The sequence below is a fragment of the Neovison vison genome, chromosome 2 (genome assembly GCF_020171115.1).
Source record: "Neovison vison isolate M4711 chromosome 2, ASM_NN_V1, whole genome shotgun sequence".
In the NCBI taxonomy this organism is placed as follows: domain Eukaryota; kingdom Metazoa; phylum Chordata; class Mammalia; order Carnivora; family Mustelidae; genus Neogale; species Neogale vison.
The window spans coordinates 14235714-14255547 of record NC_058092.1 but is presented as its reverse complement, the minus strand read 5'-3'; the positions used below and the strand labels follow the sequence as shown (position 1 = coordinate 14255547).

The window sequence follows — 19834 nt, the reverse complement described above, 5'->3', positions numbered from 1 at the left end:
CAGGGTCCTCTCTGGCTCTGAGGTCCTGCTGCTTCCTGGAAGGCAACCAGACCCACACACCGCGTCTCGCGCCCCAGCTGGCCCGTCACTTCCTGATGCCGGCTCCCCTGTCGCGGGGTGGCAACGAGCAGAGCCGTGTTGGGACACGCAGTGCGTGAGACCGGGGCCGGAAGGCCGGCCCACGCGCCCGGTACAGTGTGCGCAAGAGGCGGGACCAGCCGGGCAGGGGGGGCGGGGCCTGCCGGGCAGGAGGGGCGGGGTGGCCGGGAGATCCCGGAGATACAGGCTGCGGAATCGGCCGGGAGAGACCGAGGGGGCGGGGAGGGGGCGGGGCGGGGCGGGGGCGGGGCCGAGGCCGAGGAGGCTAGCGGGGCGGGAGGAGTCCTTGCCTTTGCCGCCGCCGCTGCCGCCGCCGCCAGGTAAGAAATACGGGTTGCGCCGGGCCGCGGGCGGAGTTCGCCCACGCCAGGGCCACTCCCCACCTCTGGCCTCACCAGGGTTACTCCTTCAAGGCCCAACCAGGCCCTGCGGGCCTTTGCCCCCCACCCCGCCCTCTGCCCCTCGTGGGCGCCAGGCCTCCCGAGGAGTGGCCACGAGGTGCTCCAGGCGCTGCCTGCTTGGGGTTCAAGGCTGCGTGGTTGTTGCTTGGTTGCTTTTAGAGCCGAAAGCGCCTTTAGGAATTATACAGAGTGGCGGATGGGGAAACTGAGGCCGGGCGGTGCACTCAGGCACCTTCTGCCTCCCAGCTCAGGGCTCTGAGCCAGTAAAGGTTGCTCAGTACCTCCCTTGATAAGTGAGATCCAGGGAGAGGAAGGAACTTGCCCAAGGTTACACAGGGTCACTGGGCTTTCCCTTGTCCCAGAGTCCCCTCCACGGACTAGTGGGAAGGCCTCCGGCATCCCCTCACCCCCCTCTCTCCTTGCCCTTATAGCCCTATGATTTCATAGCACATATTCAGACTGAGAATTCAGGCGAGGGCTGGAAAAAAAGCCCAGGCCCCCAATTACAGATGGGCTATACTTCTCACCCTGCCACCTGTTGGTGTAGCAGGAAAGAGGAACTGCTACTAACTTTTGGGGGGACCAGATAGAGAGGTAAACAGGCTCAGAGAGAAGAATTCCCCCAAGACAGCACCCCTAGGAAGGAGAACATTTTAAGAACCTGGGTTACCTGACTCCAGAGCCTGACCCAGTCAGTGCCTGGCACAGAGACGAAGCAGGCTTTCACCGTGTCCTTTCTCTGCTCTGCTCCAGAGTCAGAGTTAAGAGCACAGCGGGCCTAGACTCTAGGTCTTGGCCTAGAGACCGCTGCCTGACACAAAGTAGGAGTTAACGTGTTAGTTCTCTTTTCCCTGACTCAGTGTTCATTTCACTGCAGAAAATGTGAAACCCCTTTACATTTTAGGGGCATCCATTCATTTATTAGACACATATTGAGCACCTACTGTGTGCCCCAGTGTGTGCACTGTTTAGGCACTGAAAATACAGCCGTGAACAAGAGAAGTGTTGCCCTTGAGGACTACCCTAGGAAGAGTGGAATAAAACACTGTTGTCCATTTGGAGGGTGGAGGGGTGGGAAGGGCTGGGCTGAGAGGACAGACCCCTGGAATGTTACCAGCTGTGAAGTATGTGACGAGAGCAGAGAAAGATTGAACCTCCTCGCGTCAATTGAACCTCCTATCTCGTGGGCCTCGTTCAAGATGCCCAGACAGCCTGAGCTTTCTCCGGACTCCCCAGGGATTTGGTGGGGAGGAGCTAGGTGGGTAGAGGGTGATCCAAAGGAACTCTGTGGGCCTCTGTTTCATTATCATCCAACAGGGGTGGTAAAAGTGCCTGGCGTGGATGGTACCATGTCAGAATGCTGCTTTTTTTTTTTTTTTTTAAAGATTTTATTTATTTATTTGACAGAGAGAGATCACAAGTAGACGGAGAGGCAGGCAGAGAGAGAGAGAGATAGAGGGAAGCAGGCTCCCTGCTAAGCAGGGAGCCCGATGTGGGACTCGATCCCAGGACCCTGAGATCATGACCTGAGCCGAAGGCAGCGGCTTAACCCACTGAGCCACCCAGGCGCCCCCAGAATGCTTCTTGAATGGTAAAGGACGGTCTAAAATGTGGCCTCTGGCCGAGGCCCTGCCACATCAGGAGTGAGCGAGGGTGTATTTACTTAGAGCGTATTTATTTAGAGGCTCCAGTGACCCTGTGGGTACTCTGTTACCGCTCTCGGCAGAGAGATGTAAGAGGCAGAGGTGGGGGTGGTTGGCTGAGTTCCAGGCAAGGAGGCTGAGACTCCCTCTCGAGGTCAGAAACAGACTGTTTGCCCCACAGCATTTCACCTTCTAACAGTGCTTGCTGTCGCGGGCTAGTGGTAGCGGACAGATGTGGGCTCAGGTCCCTAGGGGCTTAGTGGCCTCCTGAGTCATCTTGATCAGCCACATGACCACCCTGTGCCTCAGTTTCCTCATTTGTAAAATGCTGCCTCTAAGGTTGTCATAAAGAGGAAAGTAGCTGAAACCACAAAGGGCCTGGGGCTGGTGCTCTGGGAGCCTTTTTGCTTTTTCTGCCAAAGGCCCAGGAGCAATTGGATGGGCGCCGAGTAGGTTGGCCAAGTAGGTTGCCATAGCTTAGCGTTGAGAGTTCGTGAAGGTTGAAGCCTACAGAATTTCTCCTGAGCCTGCACAGGTGCTCCAGGCTGGTGCTCTAGGCCTCAAAGGCAGGACCAGCTACCTGGGCCCGCACAGGGGAGACCTGAGAAATGTCATCTGGTCCTTTATGGCCTGTGTGTGTTGCAAACACTGCTGTACATGTTAAACTGGTGCTGCAGATGAGATGGGGGGGGCTTGCTGCCTTGAGTGTGCACTAGTGGTCAGAAGGGAATCGAAGGGGGGACCCCAGTCCACTTTCTACTTAGCCGCCCTCCACTTGGGCATTCGGGCCAATTCACTTGCACCACCCTCGGCTTAAAATTCTGCTGTAGTTTCCTGTTCATTTTAGGGCAAACAACAAGACCATTAACCTGGACCATAAGGCCCTGTACCGTTTAGCCTACACCTCCAGCCCCATCTCAGGCCACTTCATCAGTAGCCCTCTGTGCTTGCGGCATGCTGCCTCCTCCCTCCTCAGGGCCTTTGCACATGCTCCACTAGACCACCATTCCTCCTGTATCTCCCTTTCCCCAGGTTAACATCACCTTATCCTTCTGATCTGAGCCCAACCCCAGGCCACGAGATATCCCCAGTAGTGCGGGAGGTTTAATTCAGGAGGGAGTTGCATACTCATCTCGGGGTAATTTCCGCCTATCCCCTGTTACCACCCCAGCTGTGCCCTCCTGACTTCCAGGACTGGACCAGGTTTGCTGAGAGGTGCTCAGGAATGAAATCTACATTTGGGAGTACCATTTGAGCAAATATGGGAACCTCACTTTATATAAAACCATATAGTCCTTCTTTAAAAATGAAAGGCTGAGGGGTGCGCCTAGGTGGTTCAGTGGGTTAAAGCCTCTGCCTTTGGCTCAGGTCATGATCCCAGGGTCCTAGGATCGAGCCCTGCATCAGGCTCTCTGCTTGGCGGGGAGCCTGCTTCCCCCTCTCTCTCTGCTTGCCTCTCTGCCTACTTGTGATCTCTGTTTGTCAAATAAATAAATAAAATAAAGTAATATAAATAAATAAATTTTTTAAAATGTAAGGCTGAGAGGCACCTGGGTGGCTCAGTTGGTTATGCATCTGCCTTCGGCTCAGGTCATGATCTCGGGGTCCTGGGATTGAGCCCTGTGTGGGGCTCTGAGCTCAGCAGGGAGTGTGCTTCTCCCTCTCCCCCTGCACCCCCACCACTGACACATGTGTGTGCATGTGCTCTCTCTCAAATAAATAAATACATTCATAAATTATACACACACACACACACACACACACGTATGTGTGTATATATACATATATTTATATGTATATAATATATATTCATATTATATATATAAATACATATATTCGTTTCTTTTGGAGGGATAGTACCCTGGATTATTTACTGCTATAATTTGAAGACGAGGCATTAAGGGTCCCCACTGTATCTCCTCTTGCCCACCAGAGTAAGGCCCTGGGGCCCTGTGGGGCGATTTGAAAACCAACAGATCAAGTGAACATCACACATTTTGCCATTCCCCGCCCCACCTCCGTCCTCAGCAGATGTGCCTCTCATTATGTTTTAGTGATTCCCAAGTAGAAACCACCGTTCATTCAGCAGATGTCTGTAAGTGCCTGCTGTGCTTGCATAAGGGCAGAAAGGGACAGACAATAAGTAATAGGTGTAAACAAGTGAATGATCCAGTATGGCAGACAGAGATTCGTGCTGGGGACCAAGCAGGGGAGCCAGGGAAAAGGGATTGGGATGGAAAGCAGGGGCTGAGTGGTCTCACTGAGCTGCGAGATTTGAAAAGAGACAGGGAGGAGGTGAAGGGAGTCGGCCATGTGGTTGTTGGCGGGAAGAGCATTCCGGGCCCCAGAAGCAGCAAGGAGGATGTACGGTGGAGCGGAGCGAGTGAAGGGCAGAAGGGGAGGTAGGTGGAGAGACCAGGGGCCAGGTTGCATATGGCGCAGGCGCCGCTGGAAGAGCTGTGACTCTGGAAAGCGGTTAGCAGAGGTTTGGAGCAGAGAAGGACATGATCTGACTTCAGGTGGAGACAGAGCTCCTGGCTGCAGCGTGGTGGACGGCTAGCAGGGAGAACAGATGGAGCGGGAGACTGGTGGGGCGGCTTCTGCCGGGATCCACCGGAGATGATGTTGCCTTGTTCCAGGGCGGTAGCAGGGGAGGAATGGAGCAACCATGATGTGGACAGAACATCATACAACCTGAGTGTCTATCCCAATGGCACGCTGTTCCCCCCACTCTACCACCTGCCCATCCTCCAGGCTGCTGAAGTTAGATGGGATAGGAACTCTCCCTCCGTGCCAACATCCTTCTCTTCTTCTGGTCTGTAGCGGGATTCTCTGAAACCCTCTGGATTCTTCTGTGTCGGAACTGTTGCCATGGAGACCTCCTGAAATGCTACCTGGAACAGTGGCTTCCAATTTAACTTCCAGAGAGAGGTATAGAATGAATGGGTTTCTCTTCTAAAATGCTGGAGGGGGGCGAGGTGGGGGGTAGTGAATGGGGACTGCCTTGAATCCTCCCTTCTAGAACCATCTCAAGGTTGTGTGTGTGTGGGTATGGGTATGTGTTTGTATGAACTTTGAACTACTGTCTTCAGAGTTTCTGGCCTAAGAATAATGCTGTAGCTCTATTTGTTGTGAAGGGTTTCTTCAACTGAGTCCTTTTCTTTCTCTTTGGCTCCAGAACAGTTAGTCCCTGGCCCTCTCGTAATATTATTGTTATCCCACTAGTGATGCTTCTGTTACTGTACCACGAGCTCAACTGTAGGGGTGCCTGGGTGGCTCAGTGGGTCAAGCCTCTGCCTTCGGCTCAGGTCATGATCCCAGGGTCCTGGGATCGAGCCTCATATCAGGCCCCCCGCTCTGCAGGGAGCCTGCTTCCTCCTCTCTCTCTCTGCCTGCCACTCTGCCTACTTGTGATCTCTGTCTGTCAGATAAATAAATAAGATCTTAAAAAAAAAAAAAAAACTCAACCGTAGGGGTGCCTGGGTGGCTTAGTCAGCTAAGTGTCCAACTTGATTTCAGCTCAGGTCATGATCTCAGGGTTATGAGATCGAGCCCCACCATCAGGCTATGCATGGGGCGTGGAATCTGCTTGATTCTCCCTCTCCTTCTTCCCCTCCCTCCATCCCCCTCTCTAAAAAGAAGAAAGAAAGAAAGACCTCCATTATAACCAGTTCACCAGAAAAGGAAGGAAAGAGGAAAAGAACATCTCTCCCCACCCACTCCATATACACACATTCACATCAAATTTGACCTTGGCCTCCACTGACCGCTCTAAGGGGTTAAAAAGGCCATAATGGGCTGCCATGTAAGGAACACAGAAGAAGTTCAGGGGCGCCTGGGTGGCTCAGTCAGTTCAGCCTCTGCCTTTGGCTCGGGTCATGATCGCAGGGTTGTGGGATCGAGCCCCACATTGGGCTCCCTGCTCCGTGGGGGCTCTGCTTCTCCCTCTCTGTCTGCCCCTCCCCACGGCTCATGTGCACTCTCTCTTTCTCTCAAATAAATAAAAAAAATCTGCATTTAAAAAAATAAGAAACACAAGAGAAATTAATTCTTGCATGTGATCTCCTAAAGGCTCAGGTCATGGTGTTTTAAGGATGATTTAAAGGATGTTTCAGGACGATACTGATCATACTTATTGTCTCTGCGCCGCTGACTCGGGGGGTTTTCATTCCCCGCCCCCCAGGAAGAAATCCCGCTGGGTTTATGTGGCCTTCCTCAGCAAATATGAGTGGGGCACCTACTGTGGGTGCTCGCAGAGCTGAGGACAGCTGTGTGGAATGGCTCTCTACCATCACTATTGACCCTAAGAGCTCAGCCAGCATTTTCTGGCATAGGTAATGTCGCAGGCTAGATAAAGCTCATAATCAGAGACCATCAGGCCACCGCCCACACTGGCGTAACGCCCGTCCGTCCTGGGCCTGGCCTTTGCAGTCCAGCCGTGGGTGACCGTTCGGCCCTGCTGGTTCTCAGTGTGTGTATGTCCTCTCCCTGCCAGCGGGTGCTCTTTCTTCTGAGTCAAGTGCACACCTTTCTCAGAGTCCCTTGGTGTCTTCGCAGCACCTGGACCGGGACAGATCCCCAGGAGACCCTTGATGTCCAGAAGTTACTCCATCTGTCATTGACCTCCTAGGCCCTGGGTGCTGCTGGACCAGCTCCCTGCACTCTAGGCGGCCCCAGGAGTCACCATGAGCCCTGACCACGGGTCTTCTCACCGCGAGAAGCCGGCACTCCCTCTGAAAACGGCTTTAGCTTCTCAGACATTCTCGAGAATCTCAGTTCCCCTTGGACCAGACCCTGTTCCCAAATCAGACCAAGCAAGGGGTAGAGTCCTCTGAGGACCAGTGTAGACCGTTCAGGTGACAGATCTCCGCGCCCCACAGCTGCCAGCACACTCTGTCAGCTGGGAGAGTTTGGGGGCCCAGCCCATCCCGGCGAAGAATCCGCAGGGTCGGAAACAGGGGCTCCTCCTCCACACCAGCATGGGGCTTGCCTCAGCCTGTCACGCTGCCCCTCGCCCATTCTGTTGGTTACAAGACCTGGTTGTTGGTCAGTGGATTGGGACTTAACTGTGACCTCAGGCCGATGGGCCACCCAGGCCCAAGGCTGTCTGAGATAAAGCACTCCTCTTCTGAGGATCAAGAGCAAAATTGTTTTTAATTAAACAAAATTTTTTTGCATTATAAAAGTACTAATGCACTCAGGATGGAAAACGTGAAAAATACAGAAAATTGGGGCTCCTGGGTGACTCAGTTGGTTAAGCATCTGCCTTCGGCTCAGGTCAAGATCCCGGGGTCCTGGGATGGAGCCCGGTGTGGGGCTCCATGCTCAGCGGGGAGTCTGCTTCTCCCTCTCCCTACCTGCCCCTTCCTCCCCACCCTCAACGCCTGCTCTACTTGCTCTCTCTCTCTCTCTCTCTCATGTTCTCTCTCTCTCAAATAAATAAAATCTTGTTAAAAAAAAAAAAGTACACAAAAATAGGAAGAACAAAACCCAATTACATCTAGTCCCACAGCCCCGCCACCAAGAGACAGTGGTCATTAACACTTGGATAGATTTGCTTGTGCTCTTTTTGGTCTGTGAAACATTTTATAAAAACCTACCTGGAATCATATTGTATATCCAGTGATGTGCTGTTAACCAGCTCTCTGGAAAATAGAACCCATCCTGCGTAGCATCTCCCACTTTCTGTGGTGTCATTCCTTCGGCTGTGGTCCATCTCAGGCTGCCGGAGTCAGGCAGAATCAGTTCTCCCCAGCGAGAATGAGCCGGCCTCCGCATACCACATTATCATTTAAAATCATGACTTTTTTTTTTTCTGATCTTAAAATCAATATATACTCATTACCAAAAATTCATAGAACATAATCAATAAAGAGAAACAATCACAATCCAGAATCCAAGACCCTCCTGCTGAAAGGTGGAGACAGTCTCTGCGGGTCTCCACATATACTAACTTTCTTTAGAGTTCGGAAGCAACGCATATTGATGGCAGGAAACAGAAAATCCTGAAAAGTCTCTGGTATCTCACTTTTCATAGAGAGTTCGGGAGAATATCCTTCCAGCCGTTTTGTCTTCTCTGTGTCTTTTTTTTTTTTTTTTAAGATTTTATTTATTTGACAGAGAGAGAGATCAGAAGTAGGCAGAGAGGCAGTCAGAAAGAGAAGGGGAAGCAGGCTCCTTGCTAAGCAAAGAGCCCGATGTGGGGCTCGATCCCAGGACCCTGATATCAATGACCTGAGCCGAAGGCAGAGGCTTAACCCGCTGAGTCATCCAGGCACCCCTTTTCTGTGTCTTTTTAACATGGTTGGGCTTGAATTTCGTCGTTTGTAGGAATGGTGTGGGCACATTCTCATGCCCCACGGGAAGGGGCTATTCAGGAACAGGGCCTTATCCCTGATAATAACTTTCAAAAGGATTAAAGAGGCGGAAAATAATATTCTGGCTCTTTGGCATGGAAAATGGCCATTAGGAGGAAACTCAGATTATTTGAAGTTTTGGGGAACCCTGGGTCCTTCCAGGTGCTTGGTCCCTGCCCCATCTCCCTTCCTCATCTGATGTTCGATTTAAGAACAGGAGTGTCGGGACGCCTGGGTGGCTCAGTTGGTTAAGCAGCTGCCTTCGGCTCAGGTCATGGTCCCAGGGTCCTGGGATCGAGTCCCACATCGGGCTCCTTGCTCAGCAGGGAGCCTGCTTCCCTCTCTGCCTCTGCCTGACATTCTGTCTGCCTGTGCTCGCTCTCTCTCCCTCTCTCTCTCTGATAAATAAATAAAATCTTTAAAAAAAGAAAGAAAAAAAAAAAAGAACAGGAGTGTCTTTGGGAAGAGAATTAGCAGGAAAATCTAGCTCTTGCTTAAGCAGGAAAATCTAGCTCTTCCTTCATTTGTTCCTGTAAGACATCTTTGGAGGGAGAAGCAGGCTCCCCACTGAGCAGGAAGCCCCATGCAGGGCTCGATCCCACGACCCTGGGATCATGACCTGAGCTGAAGGCAAATGCTTAACTGAGCCACCCAGGTGCCCCTGTAACAGACGTCTTCTGAGCATCCGCTCTGGCAAGGGGACTGCTTAGGGCACCAGTGACAGATAGGAAGGAGACCCTGTGCCGGTCTTCCTGCGGCTGCCGGGCGCTATAACCACATCCCGGGTTATGAGGAGCTAGAAAGGGGATATTAAATGAGAAGACGCATGCCAGGGGCCCAGGCTGTGCTCAGTGAGTGGCCGTGACTGCCAGCCTCCCGAGAAAAGCATCCCAGGGAGAGGAACGTGCTGGGGCCAAGGCCCAGAGGAGAATATAAGTAGCATCGAGTCTCCCCTGAACCCCAGAGCTAACCAGTCTCTCCTCCTCCAGATCCCACACCCTATGGACCCACCGGCCGGTTTTTCCGGTTTGCTCCCCCCAGGGCAATTTGCATATTTCTCCAAGAACCTTCAAGAAGCTGAACAGCCTGTTTTCAGACTTAGAGAAGGGAGGCCCGCAACTGTCCTGAAATCTGGGTGAGTGTTCTTTAAGGTTTCTTGTTCTTTACATCCTCGCCATTATTTAAGGCTGTCTCATCTTAAACATTACGAGTTTGCATATCGTCTGTCTCCTTTGCTGGAACATCCTCCAGGTTGGAGCGCTGCTGTCTGTCTTCGTCTCCGCTGTGCCACGGCACGTGGGGTGACACCTGGTGCCTATGGGTGCATGTATATATTTATTAAATGAACTAGTTCATTTGGGGTAAAGTGGACTTTTATTTTTCATTTGCTTAGAACTTAAGAAAAGGTCTTTAAAAATCTGTAGAGGCATCCTGCTGCTTTTTAAAAAGCTTTCTGTTGGGGGCGCCTGGGTAGCTCAGTGAGTTAAAGCCTCTGTCTTCAGCTCAGGTCATGATCCCAGGGTCCTGGGATCGAGCCCCGCATCGGGGGCTCTGCTCAGCTGGGAGCCTGCATCCCCCTCTCTCTCTCTGCCTGCCTCTCTGCCTACTTGTGACCTCTGTCTGTCAAATAAATAAATAAAATCTTTAAAAATAAATAAAATAAAATAAAAAGCTTTCTGTTGGAAAATAATTATAGTCTCGCAGGCACTTGCAAAATTAGTCAAACCCTTACTCAGCATCCCCGTGGTTGCTGCCTTCATGATGTAATCTGACTCGTGAGCTGGGAGGATGTGGTCCCACATGGTGTGGCCCCCAGCAACTCCTCCACCCGCTCGTTTCTTCCGCCACAAACTCCGTCTCATGCCCCCAAACCCGGCTTGCTCACTATGCTATAGCCACACTGGCTGTCACTGCACTTTCGAATACACAAGCTGGTCCGTCCTCTAGGCCTTCATCCCTGCTGTTTCCTCTGCCTGGGACACTCCTCCTCTGACCTTCACATCATTCTGCCTCCGCCTAAATGCCACCTCCTCTGAGAAGCCCTCCCTGACCTCCCAGGCTATAAAGTACTTCTACTCCTCTATCCCAACACTCTGCTGTATTTTCATAATACTTATTTTTTTTTTAAAGATTTTATTTATTTATTTGACAGAGAGAGATCACAAGTAGGCAAAGAGGCAGGCAGAGAGAGAGGAGGAAGAAGCAGGCTCCCTGCTGAGCTGAGAGCCCGATGTGGGACTCGATCCCAGGTCCCTGAGATCATGACCTGAGCCGAAGGCAGTGGCTTAACCCACTGAGCCACCCAGGCGCCCCTCATAATACTTATTTTTATCTTAAATAATATATAGATAGATAGATAGATACAGATATATTTTAAAGACTTTATTTCTTTGTTTATTTGTTAGAGAGAGAGAAAGAGAGTACACATGATCACAAGTAGGGGGAGTGGCAGGCAGAGAGAGAGGGGAAAGCAGGCTCCCCACGGAGCAGGGAGCCTGACGTGGGACTTGATCCCAGAACCCTGGGATCATGACCTGAGCCGAAGGCAGACGCTTAACCGACTGTGCCACCCAGGCGCCCCTTAAATAATATGTATTTAAAGTATTTGTTTACCTGTATTACCAATAGAATATAAGGTATATATTCTATACCTTCTATATAAGGTGTGTGTGTGTGTGTGTGTGTATATATATATATATATATATATAGTTTTGTTTCCTGCTACGCCCCTAGCTCTCTGAACAGGCCTTGGAATACTGCAGACATTCAGTAAGTGTGTGCTGGATGCATGAAGAAGGGAAAATGATATGTGACTCCCTGGTCTGGGTCTTAGGGCAGAGCAGGTGACCAAATGGCAAATACTCTGCTTGCCTTTTGCGGGGAGACAGGGGGCACTGGCGGGGGGGCTTGGTCAGTGAAGGTGTCCAACTCTTGATTTTGGCTCAGGTCAAGATCTCAGGGTCGTGTGACCTACATGGAGAAAACAAATCGTAAGCCTACAGCTTGGTGAATTTTTAAGTATATTTACATCCATGTAATCACAGTGGGTGATATAGATACAGAACATTTCCATCATCCAGAAGCCTCACTGTGCCCCATCCGAGCCAGTACTCACTGCCTGCCATGGGCAACCTCTCTTCTATCTTCTTTCACCCTAGATTGGTTCGACCTGTTTTTCATTCATACAAACACGATTCCGCAGATAAGTTTGTCTGCTTATCATTGTGCCTGTAGGTTCACTCATGTTGTTGCGGTTAGCCAGACTTACCCTTTTTCATTGCTTTGTGATATTCTGTGGTCTGAATATGGTGCAGTTTTTCCATTCCACTGCAGACAAACATGGAGCTTGCTTCTGGTTTGGGACTATTGTGAATGGAGCTTCTATGAGCATTCATGTACGTGCCCTCTGGTGGACATTAGTCCTTGTTTCTCAGGAGTAGAATTTCTGGGGCATAGAAAAGACATACATTTAACTTTAGTGAAAAATGTCCAACCATTTTCCAAAAGGTTGTACCGCAAATACTCCCCCCAGTAATGTGTGGAAGTCTTATGTATCCCTTTCCTCGCCAACACTTAGTATTGTCAGACTTTCAATTTTAGCCATTCTGATGAATAGATAGCACTGTCTCATTGGAGCTTTGCTTTATTTCTCTGATGACTAACAACATTGAACTTTATGTGTTCGTTGGTCATTGGGTATCTTTTATGAGGTGCCTGTTCAGGTGTTTTGCCTATTTTAAATTTTGCCTTATTTCTTTTTCTTCATGACTTTATAGGGGTTGTTTATATACTATGGGTACAAATTCTTTGTTGATATCCATTGAAAATATCTGTCCCAAGTCCCTGGTGTGTATTTTCAGTCTCTGGGTGATGATGAATAGCAGTTCTTACCTTGAATGAAGGTTCAAATTATCAGCCTTTTCTTTCATGATTGGTAGTCATTGTGTGCCATTTACATAAATTTTACCTACCCCCGGTTGCATTTTTCACTGAGATTTTTTTTTTCCTGCAGGGTTGGAAATGGCCACACGGGAAAGATCGAGCCAGAGGCTGCCTCTAGTACCCGAGCCAGCTGTGGAGGGGGAGTCGCCTCTGCCCACGGGCCGCGAGCTGGCCGAGGCCAACCGCTTTGCCTATGCCGCCCTCTGTGGCGTCTCCCTGTCCCAGCTCTTTCCAGAACCTGAGCAAAGGTGAGTGCTGTTGTCTCACAGAGGGAGTGTCAAGCTTTCTCAGGGAACCAGTTTGTTTTTTTTTTTAAGATTTTATTTATTTATTTGACAGAGAGAGAGATCACAAGCAGCAGATAGGCAGGCAGAGAGGCAGGGGGTGGGGAACAGGCTCCCTACTGAGCAGAGAGCCCAATGTGGGCCTCGATCCTAGGACCCTGAGATCATGACCTGAGCTGAAGGCAGAGACCCAACCCACTGAGTCACCCAGGCACCTCAGGGAACCAATTATTGACAGCCAGGCTCCCTACCGGATGGTACTGGCAAAGAGGAGAAAGTCATTGTCCTTACCTTTAAGGAGTTCGCGATCTGGGGCATAAGACATACCTCATTCAGTACTCAGTCATTTACCCACACCAAGCATTTTCTGAGTACCTCCTGTGTGCCAGGTGTGATATAGAGGACATGGAAGCTACCCCCTGAAAGAGATGAATCACTGCCCTCAAACAGGACACAGTCTGATGGGAGGAAAGATATTTATTCACGCATACAACAAACATTTATTGAGCACCTACTCTATGCTAGGTGTAGTGCTAGGAGAAAAATGGGGCCTGGCTCCTGCCCTCTCGGGGCTTACCGTCTGGTTAGGGCACCCGAATAACTGACTGCCATTATACTAGACAGACGAGGTTAAGTGTCTGGATGGGTTTCATCCAGGTGTCATAGAACAAAAGGTGGACATTGAACGACACCAGGAGATGGAGGGGTGCACAGGTGAGACAGACTTTCCTCAGGGAGACAGGTCGGTTGCTGTGGATGGAGCAGAGGGAGGAGCTTGCTGTGGCCCCAAACCTCCAGGTGGTGGGTGGAACTGGAAGGACAGAAATACCATTACTGAGACAGGAAACAACAGATGGGGGCAGGAAATGACAGGAAGTTTTGGGGTTGGCGGCATTTTCAAGACTTACCCCCAAAACGTCCCCTGTGAGTAAACTTCCCCATGCCTTAGGTCTTAGCTGGGTATTTGTTTGGTGTTTTTTGGGTTTGAGGTTTTTTTTTTTTTGGTCTTTTATCTTCATCTCCCCTGCCAGACCGAATACTCAGGCATATTCATCTCCTTGGGCGTCACCTCCAGGAAGCCTTCCCAGACCTCCCCAAACCCCAGACCAGGGTGTTTCTCCAGCCATATGTCCAGCAGCCCAGCCCTGCAGCCACCGTGCTGCCCTGCAGCTCTTCCCACACTGGCCCCCCCTCCAGTTGGGGCTCCCAGAGGGCAGGAGTGAGTGTGAGTCCCAGAGCCTCCCCTATAGCTGGGTGTACCCGACAAGCCAGTACATGGGGAGCAGGTGGGGGATGATCTCTGTGTACTTTGTTCCCATAAACAGATGTTCATGAGCCTGCTTTGTGTGCCAGGCCTGTGCTGGGCACATCCTGGGAGGGCACATAGAAGAGCAAGTTATTGTCCTGTGCGCCTCCCGCCCTGCAAACACACACACATCCGGGTACCCCTGTAAACGTGGCTGCTTCTGCCCAGCCAGAGGCATGTGCCCTGGGGTGTCCTTCCTCAAAGCTTCCCTTTCAGAAGGTCAGTTCCGTCCACAAGCTCCATGTTCTTTAGGCCCGAAACACATTTTGAAAGTAATTTCGATCATGCTACAACCCAGAAACACCATCGGTTTCAGTAATCTTTACAGGGTACCCTGGGGATGTGTGCTGTCCACAGGGGACATAAAAGTAAGTCTTTTTTATGTATTTTGTATCTGAGCCAGAAACATCACAGATGCCACTCCCTAGAATTAACTCTGTTTATTCACCATGGAGAAATTATGGGGTGGAGCAGGGGACGGCACACGTGTTCTGTGAAGGGCCCAGGATCTCCGGCTCGCAGCCCGTGCAGCTTCTGTGGTCCTCACTCGACGTTGCCGTCCTAGCCTGAAAGCAGCAGGAGGCAGTACACAGAGGATGCGTGTGGCTGTGTTCCAATAAAACTTTATTTATAAAAGCAGGTGCAGGCCCGCTCCGGCCCACTTGGGTAGTTTGCCAGCTCCTGGCAAATAGGAGGAACTTTGGACTCGGGATGAGAAACCCTGGATTTGGGGTGAGGTTTTGCCCCTTCCCAGGGGTGAGAACCTTGATTTAACCTCTGCAGCAAGGCTCTCCATCAGCAAGTGGGGGCCAGGACTAAGGGAATGTTCGGTGCTCCTGGGTGAGCACCCAGTCACCTAATCACTGGGGAGGGGCAGTGTCCCGGTGGGTAAGCAAGGCCTCTGGTGTCGTGAAGATAGACAGGGGTTTGAACCCTAGAGTTATCACTTCACCTCTCTGGGGCTGCATTTCCTTATCTCTAGGCTGGGGGTAAGAAGAACACCTCCCTCCCTGGGGGGGTGTGGTGAGAAGTAAGGGACTCAGTGTGAATAAAGCACTTCTGTGGCCCAGGGGCTGACAGACCGTTGCTCTGTGGTTATGATTTGGTATCATTGTTGCGGCTGATTCTGACCCATTCTGGCCAAGCTGACAAGCACATCAGAAGCCATTCTCAAAGTCCTGCCGATCTGCAACGCTGTTTGTTTTTTGTAATCCACTGCTGTATTGCTACTTTATGTGTGTACTCATTAATTCATATTTTTTAAGATTTTATTTATTTATTTGACAGTGAGAGAGTGGGAGCGAGTGCACACAAGTAGGGGGAGCTGCAGAGGGAGAAGGAGATGCAGACACCCCACTGAGCAGGGAGCCCAATGCAGAGCTCAATCCCAGGACCCTGAGATCTTGACCTGAGCCGAAGGCAGATGCTTAACCAACTGAGCCACCCAGGCGCCCCTCATTTCTTTATTGTAAGAAACATATATAGTGCTTTATATGGGCCAGATTTTGTTCTAAGCCCAAGGAGAAATGTTAACTTCCAGTGACCCGATGAAATGGGTTTCTTCATTATCACCATCATTTTATAGATAAAGAAACTGAGGCACAGAGAGGTTGAGTAACTTGTCCAAGATCACACAGCTAGTGACAGTGCTGAGATTGGAAGCAGAGTCTGTGCTCTTGACCCGTCCTCCCTTATGATGAGATGCTTCTTAACATCCAAGACCTCCTTCTTGGACACAGGGCCAGGCCACGCTTCGTTGACCTGTAAGTAATGTTCAGCTCACTCGGTCATTCCGTGCCTCCATGCACACCCACGCAACCGCCCCGGGATTATCCCGGTAGATTGCAATGGTGCAAATGACAATAATTGTAAGAGCAGTAGCCAACATTTATTGAGGGTTATCAGGTGCCGGGCCCTATTAAGATGTCACTTAATCTTTCTGTCCAATCTGCGAGGCATATCCTGTTATCTTCCACATTTTATAGCACAGGAAAACCAGGCTAAGAGAAGAGAAGTGTGGGCATGAAGCCAGTCACCGAGGGAGCCAGGACTCCCCTTGTGCCCTGGACGTCAGAGTCCGACTCTGAAACCCCTTCTCCACTGCCTCCCTTGGTCACCTTTTATATCTATATAGAAATAAAAGTCGTCCCCTGGGGCAAATAATACATTATATGTTAATTTAAAAAAAAAAAAAAAGAAGTAAAAGTCGTGAGGCCAGCTGACATTCCTTGGGCATCTCCTATGCGCGAGGCTCTGCCGCCAGCTCATTGAATCCTCAAACAACCTAATGAGGTTGGTCTCTTAAACCCATTTGCAGATAGGGAAACTGAGGCAGGGGGAGGCCATTTACTTGGCACCGTGCTGCATTGCTCAGATGTCCCCTTGGCAATGGCCTCCTCCCGCTGCTGCGGAGAGGGCTGCCTTGGCTGAAGGGAGCCACTTTGCCCACGCCTCCACCCTCCTCCCCCGGCAGCCTTTGCTGGATGATTGCCTGAGCAAGGAGGGGTATAAAGGGCCCACTGGGCTCACCCGTCTACAGAACTCCCTGCAGGGCTGGCTGAGCCTCCTCTTGAGGCTACATTGCAACTCAACTGTACCCCCTACCCAGTCCCGCTTCCTCCTTACTCCCCCTCACAGGGACCTCTAATAATCTCCATTTCAGAGCTGCTTCCTGGGAACCCGAACCCATGACACTGATGGGACAGGATTGTAGGTGGCCCACAGTGACCTCTTTACTGGGCCTCGGCACTGGAGGCTCTAGGGAGGAGGTGGGCAGGCTGCCTGGTGTCCACGGGGTCCTCCCGAGGTTGCCCGCACTGCCAGGGAGCTCTGATTGATTCTGGGAGGCCCTGATTCCACCCAGGTACAGAAGCCAGTGCAGGGAGTGCCAGGACAGCCCGGTCGAGGCAGGTTGGGATGATGGTTTGCATATAGACTTGGTCTCTAGGCCTCAGCCTTTTTTCTGGACTGGTGTCATCACCTCCTAACGGACCCCCGTGCTCTACATCCCCACCCCACCCCCCACCTCATGGGTTTACCACGGTCACTGCCAAGAATGGCGGCTTTGAAGCATAGCCTGATGTGGTCTCCGCCCCTGTTGCCCAAATCCCGCGTGCTTCCCACAGTTCCCGGATTCGGTTCCCGGGTTCCGTCTCCCCATCAGCACCCGACCATCCCCTGTCCGGGGACTCCTGTGTTCACTGAAGTAAACAGCATCCTTGGACACTGTGGTGGGCACAGTCCCTTCCTGTGCACTAAGCTGTTTCAGCAGCGGCCCACTTGTTTCCCCGGAAAAGAGAGTATCCTCTCTGATTTCCGACGGCGCAAATCACCTTCCGTAGGATGCCTTTTCCAGCAGCCACCCCTCCCCTCCCTGGGTGGGTCAGGGCGCTGCCTCTGGGCTCACTGGGCCTCCATCCCTGCCTCCATCCTGGTGTGTCGCATGGCACGAGGGTGTGTGAGTCCCGTGCCTGTCCCCAACCCTGCCGGGAGCCTCTTTCCAGACGTGGCGTCTTGCACCACTAGCTCCCTGTCTCTCGGGTGTTGGGGACCCCGTCTTCTTCCACGGACCGCAGTCCCCGTGGATTTCGTATGCGGATTTGCACCCGTGTGACCATGTGTGACCTAAACTTCCCAGTGGGCTTGTGCGGCCTGTTCTGGAAGCCTTGGGGGATCCGAGCCACGCCTGTCTTTCAGGTCCTTCTGTGCAGAGTTCGTGGCGGGCCTCGTGAAGTGGCTGGAGTTGCCCGAAGCCGTCTTGCCAACCATGACTGCTTTCGCCAACGGCCTGGGAGGCGAAGGCGCAGACATGTTTGCTCCGATTTTATTGAAGGACCCCATCTTGAAGGATGACCCACTGGTGATCGTTCAGGTACGCCCACTGCCAGGGGTCAGCTGCTGGGGAAAGGAGAACTAAGTATTTCCTTCCAAAGTCAGTCTGCTTCTCTTGGGGTGATGTAGTTGAAAGAAAATATTTTGGGGACCTGGGTGGCTCAGTCGGTTGAGCGTCCAACTCTTGGTTTGGGCTCTAGTCATGATCTCAGGGTCCTGAGATCGGGCCCCGCGTCATGCTCTGCGCTCAGTGCGATGTCTGCTTGTCCCTGTCCCTCCCCCTTTGCTCCTCCAACCCCTCTCCCACTCATGCTCTCCGTCTTTCTCTCTCTCTCTCAAATAAATAAACTTTTTAAATAAGAAAGATAGGGGCGCCTGGGTGGCTCAGTGGGTTAAAGCCTCTGCCTTCGGCTCAGGTCATGATCCCAGGGTCCTGGGATCGAGCCCCGCATCGGGCTCTCTGCTCAGTGGGGAGCCTGCTTCCCCCTCTCTCTCTGCCTGCCTCTTTGCCTACTTGTGATCTCTGTCTGTCAAAATAAATTTAAAAAATCTTTTGAAATAAATAAATAAGAAAGATAAAATATTTCATCATAATATCATAGAATGATGATCACAGCTAACAGTAAATTATTATTAAATATTTACCATTGATTTAAATTCATATTTACATCGTGTTTATTATGGACCTGACAAATACTAACTCATTTAATTCTCCAAGCAACTTTATAAAGTAGGTAGTACGGTCCTCTCCTCGTTATAAGTAAGGAAACGGAGCCACAGAGAGGCGAAGTGACATGTTCGGGGTTGTGTGGCCGACAAATGGCTCAGCTAGGAGATAATGACCCGCCAACATATTGCTGATTCCTGTTATTTTTTTTTCCCCAGGACCTTCTGAGCTTCTCACTCAAGGATGGTGAGTTAATTTTCTCAGTTCTATATGTTTTCGTAGAATTCAGTAAGTTTGGGGTGACCCTCTTCATGCTTGGCCAGCAAAGCCACAGGTGGTGTCGCTACCTGTGGGTCCGTCCCCCGTGGGCTTTTTGGTGCAGGGAAGGACCTTGTAGCTGGGGAGCCAGTGAGCTCCTCATTGGTGCCAAACACCGTGGGAGCTTGACACCAATGAGGGGGAGTAATGGGGGGGCCATTACTTCATCTCTCCTCACAAGGCCCCACGGTTTTACCTGCTAAGTCGCCCACCACTCCAGTCTGAGCCATCATGACCCCCTCCTGGACGACAGCAGGGGTGTCCTCACTGGTCTTCCTGGGGAGGGGGGGGCCAGCCCCGCCTCATCTCTCAACACACCCCTTCCTGCTCTCCTCGCCAGCCTCCCTCCCCAAGAGCCTGTGCTTCCGGCACCATGGACTTCGCGGGTGCCCTTCCCCTGCCCAGAGAGTGTCCTACTCCTCTTGCCCTCCTCCCTCTGCTCAGGGAGCACTTCCCTGGGGAGGCCCCTGGGCTCCCGTCTGCGATGTTCCCTCCAGCACCATGTGGGCAAGGCTTCTCCTCTAGACCGGAGCTCCAGGAGGGCAGGGCCACAACTGGCTTCCTTCACCACGTGTTTCTAGTCCCTAACCCAGCACCTGGAACCTAGCACATACTCAGTAGATACCTGGTGAATGAACTAAGGAGACAGATCTTACTGCCCCGTTTTGTGGATGAAAAAGTTGGCTCAGAGAGGTTAAGCGATTTGCCCGAGGCTGCGCAGTAAGTGGCAGTGTGGGATTCGACCCGCGTTCTCTCCTAGGGCTGTCAGGACAAATTACCGAACTTGGGGAAGCTTGAAGCTGCAGAAATGTATTCCGTCACAGCTCAGGAGGCCCAGATCCAGAAAGCAAGGCGTCAGCAGGGTCTCGCTCCCTCTGAAGGCTGTAGGGGAGAACGTGTTTTGCCTCTTGTAGCTTCTGCTACCTCCAGGCATTACCCCAGCCTACAGCAGTGTCTGTCCCTTCTCTGCCTTCATCAGCCCGGGGC

The 19834-nt window shown here is 51.5% G+C and overlaps 1 protein-coding gene across 1 annotated transcript in view; it reads left to right on the top strand.

Annotated features, from left to right (window-relative positions):
• Positions 1-351: 351 nt before the first annotated feature.
• The window catches only part of TMCO4 (transmembrane and coiled-coil domains 4), an 85640-nt gene continuing 66157 nt past the window's right edge, over positions 352-19834 (top strand). Inside the window, exons 1-6 of the mRNA XM_044237309.1 lie at positions 352-419; positions 4967-5074; positions 9489-9634; positions 12512-12689; positions 17728-17902; positions 18748-18775. Of these exons, the coding sequence (XP_044093244.1) occupies positions 12520-12689; positions 17728-17902; positions 18748-18775 (373 nt within the window). The 5' untranslated portion in view covers positions 352-419; positions 4967-5074; positions 9489-9634; positions 12512-12519. The remainder of the gene's footprint in view (positions 420-4966; positions 5075-9488; positions 9635-12511; positions 12690-17727; positions 17903-18747; positions 18776-19834) is intronic.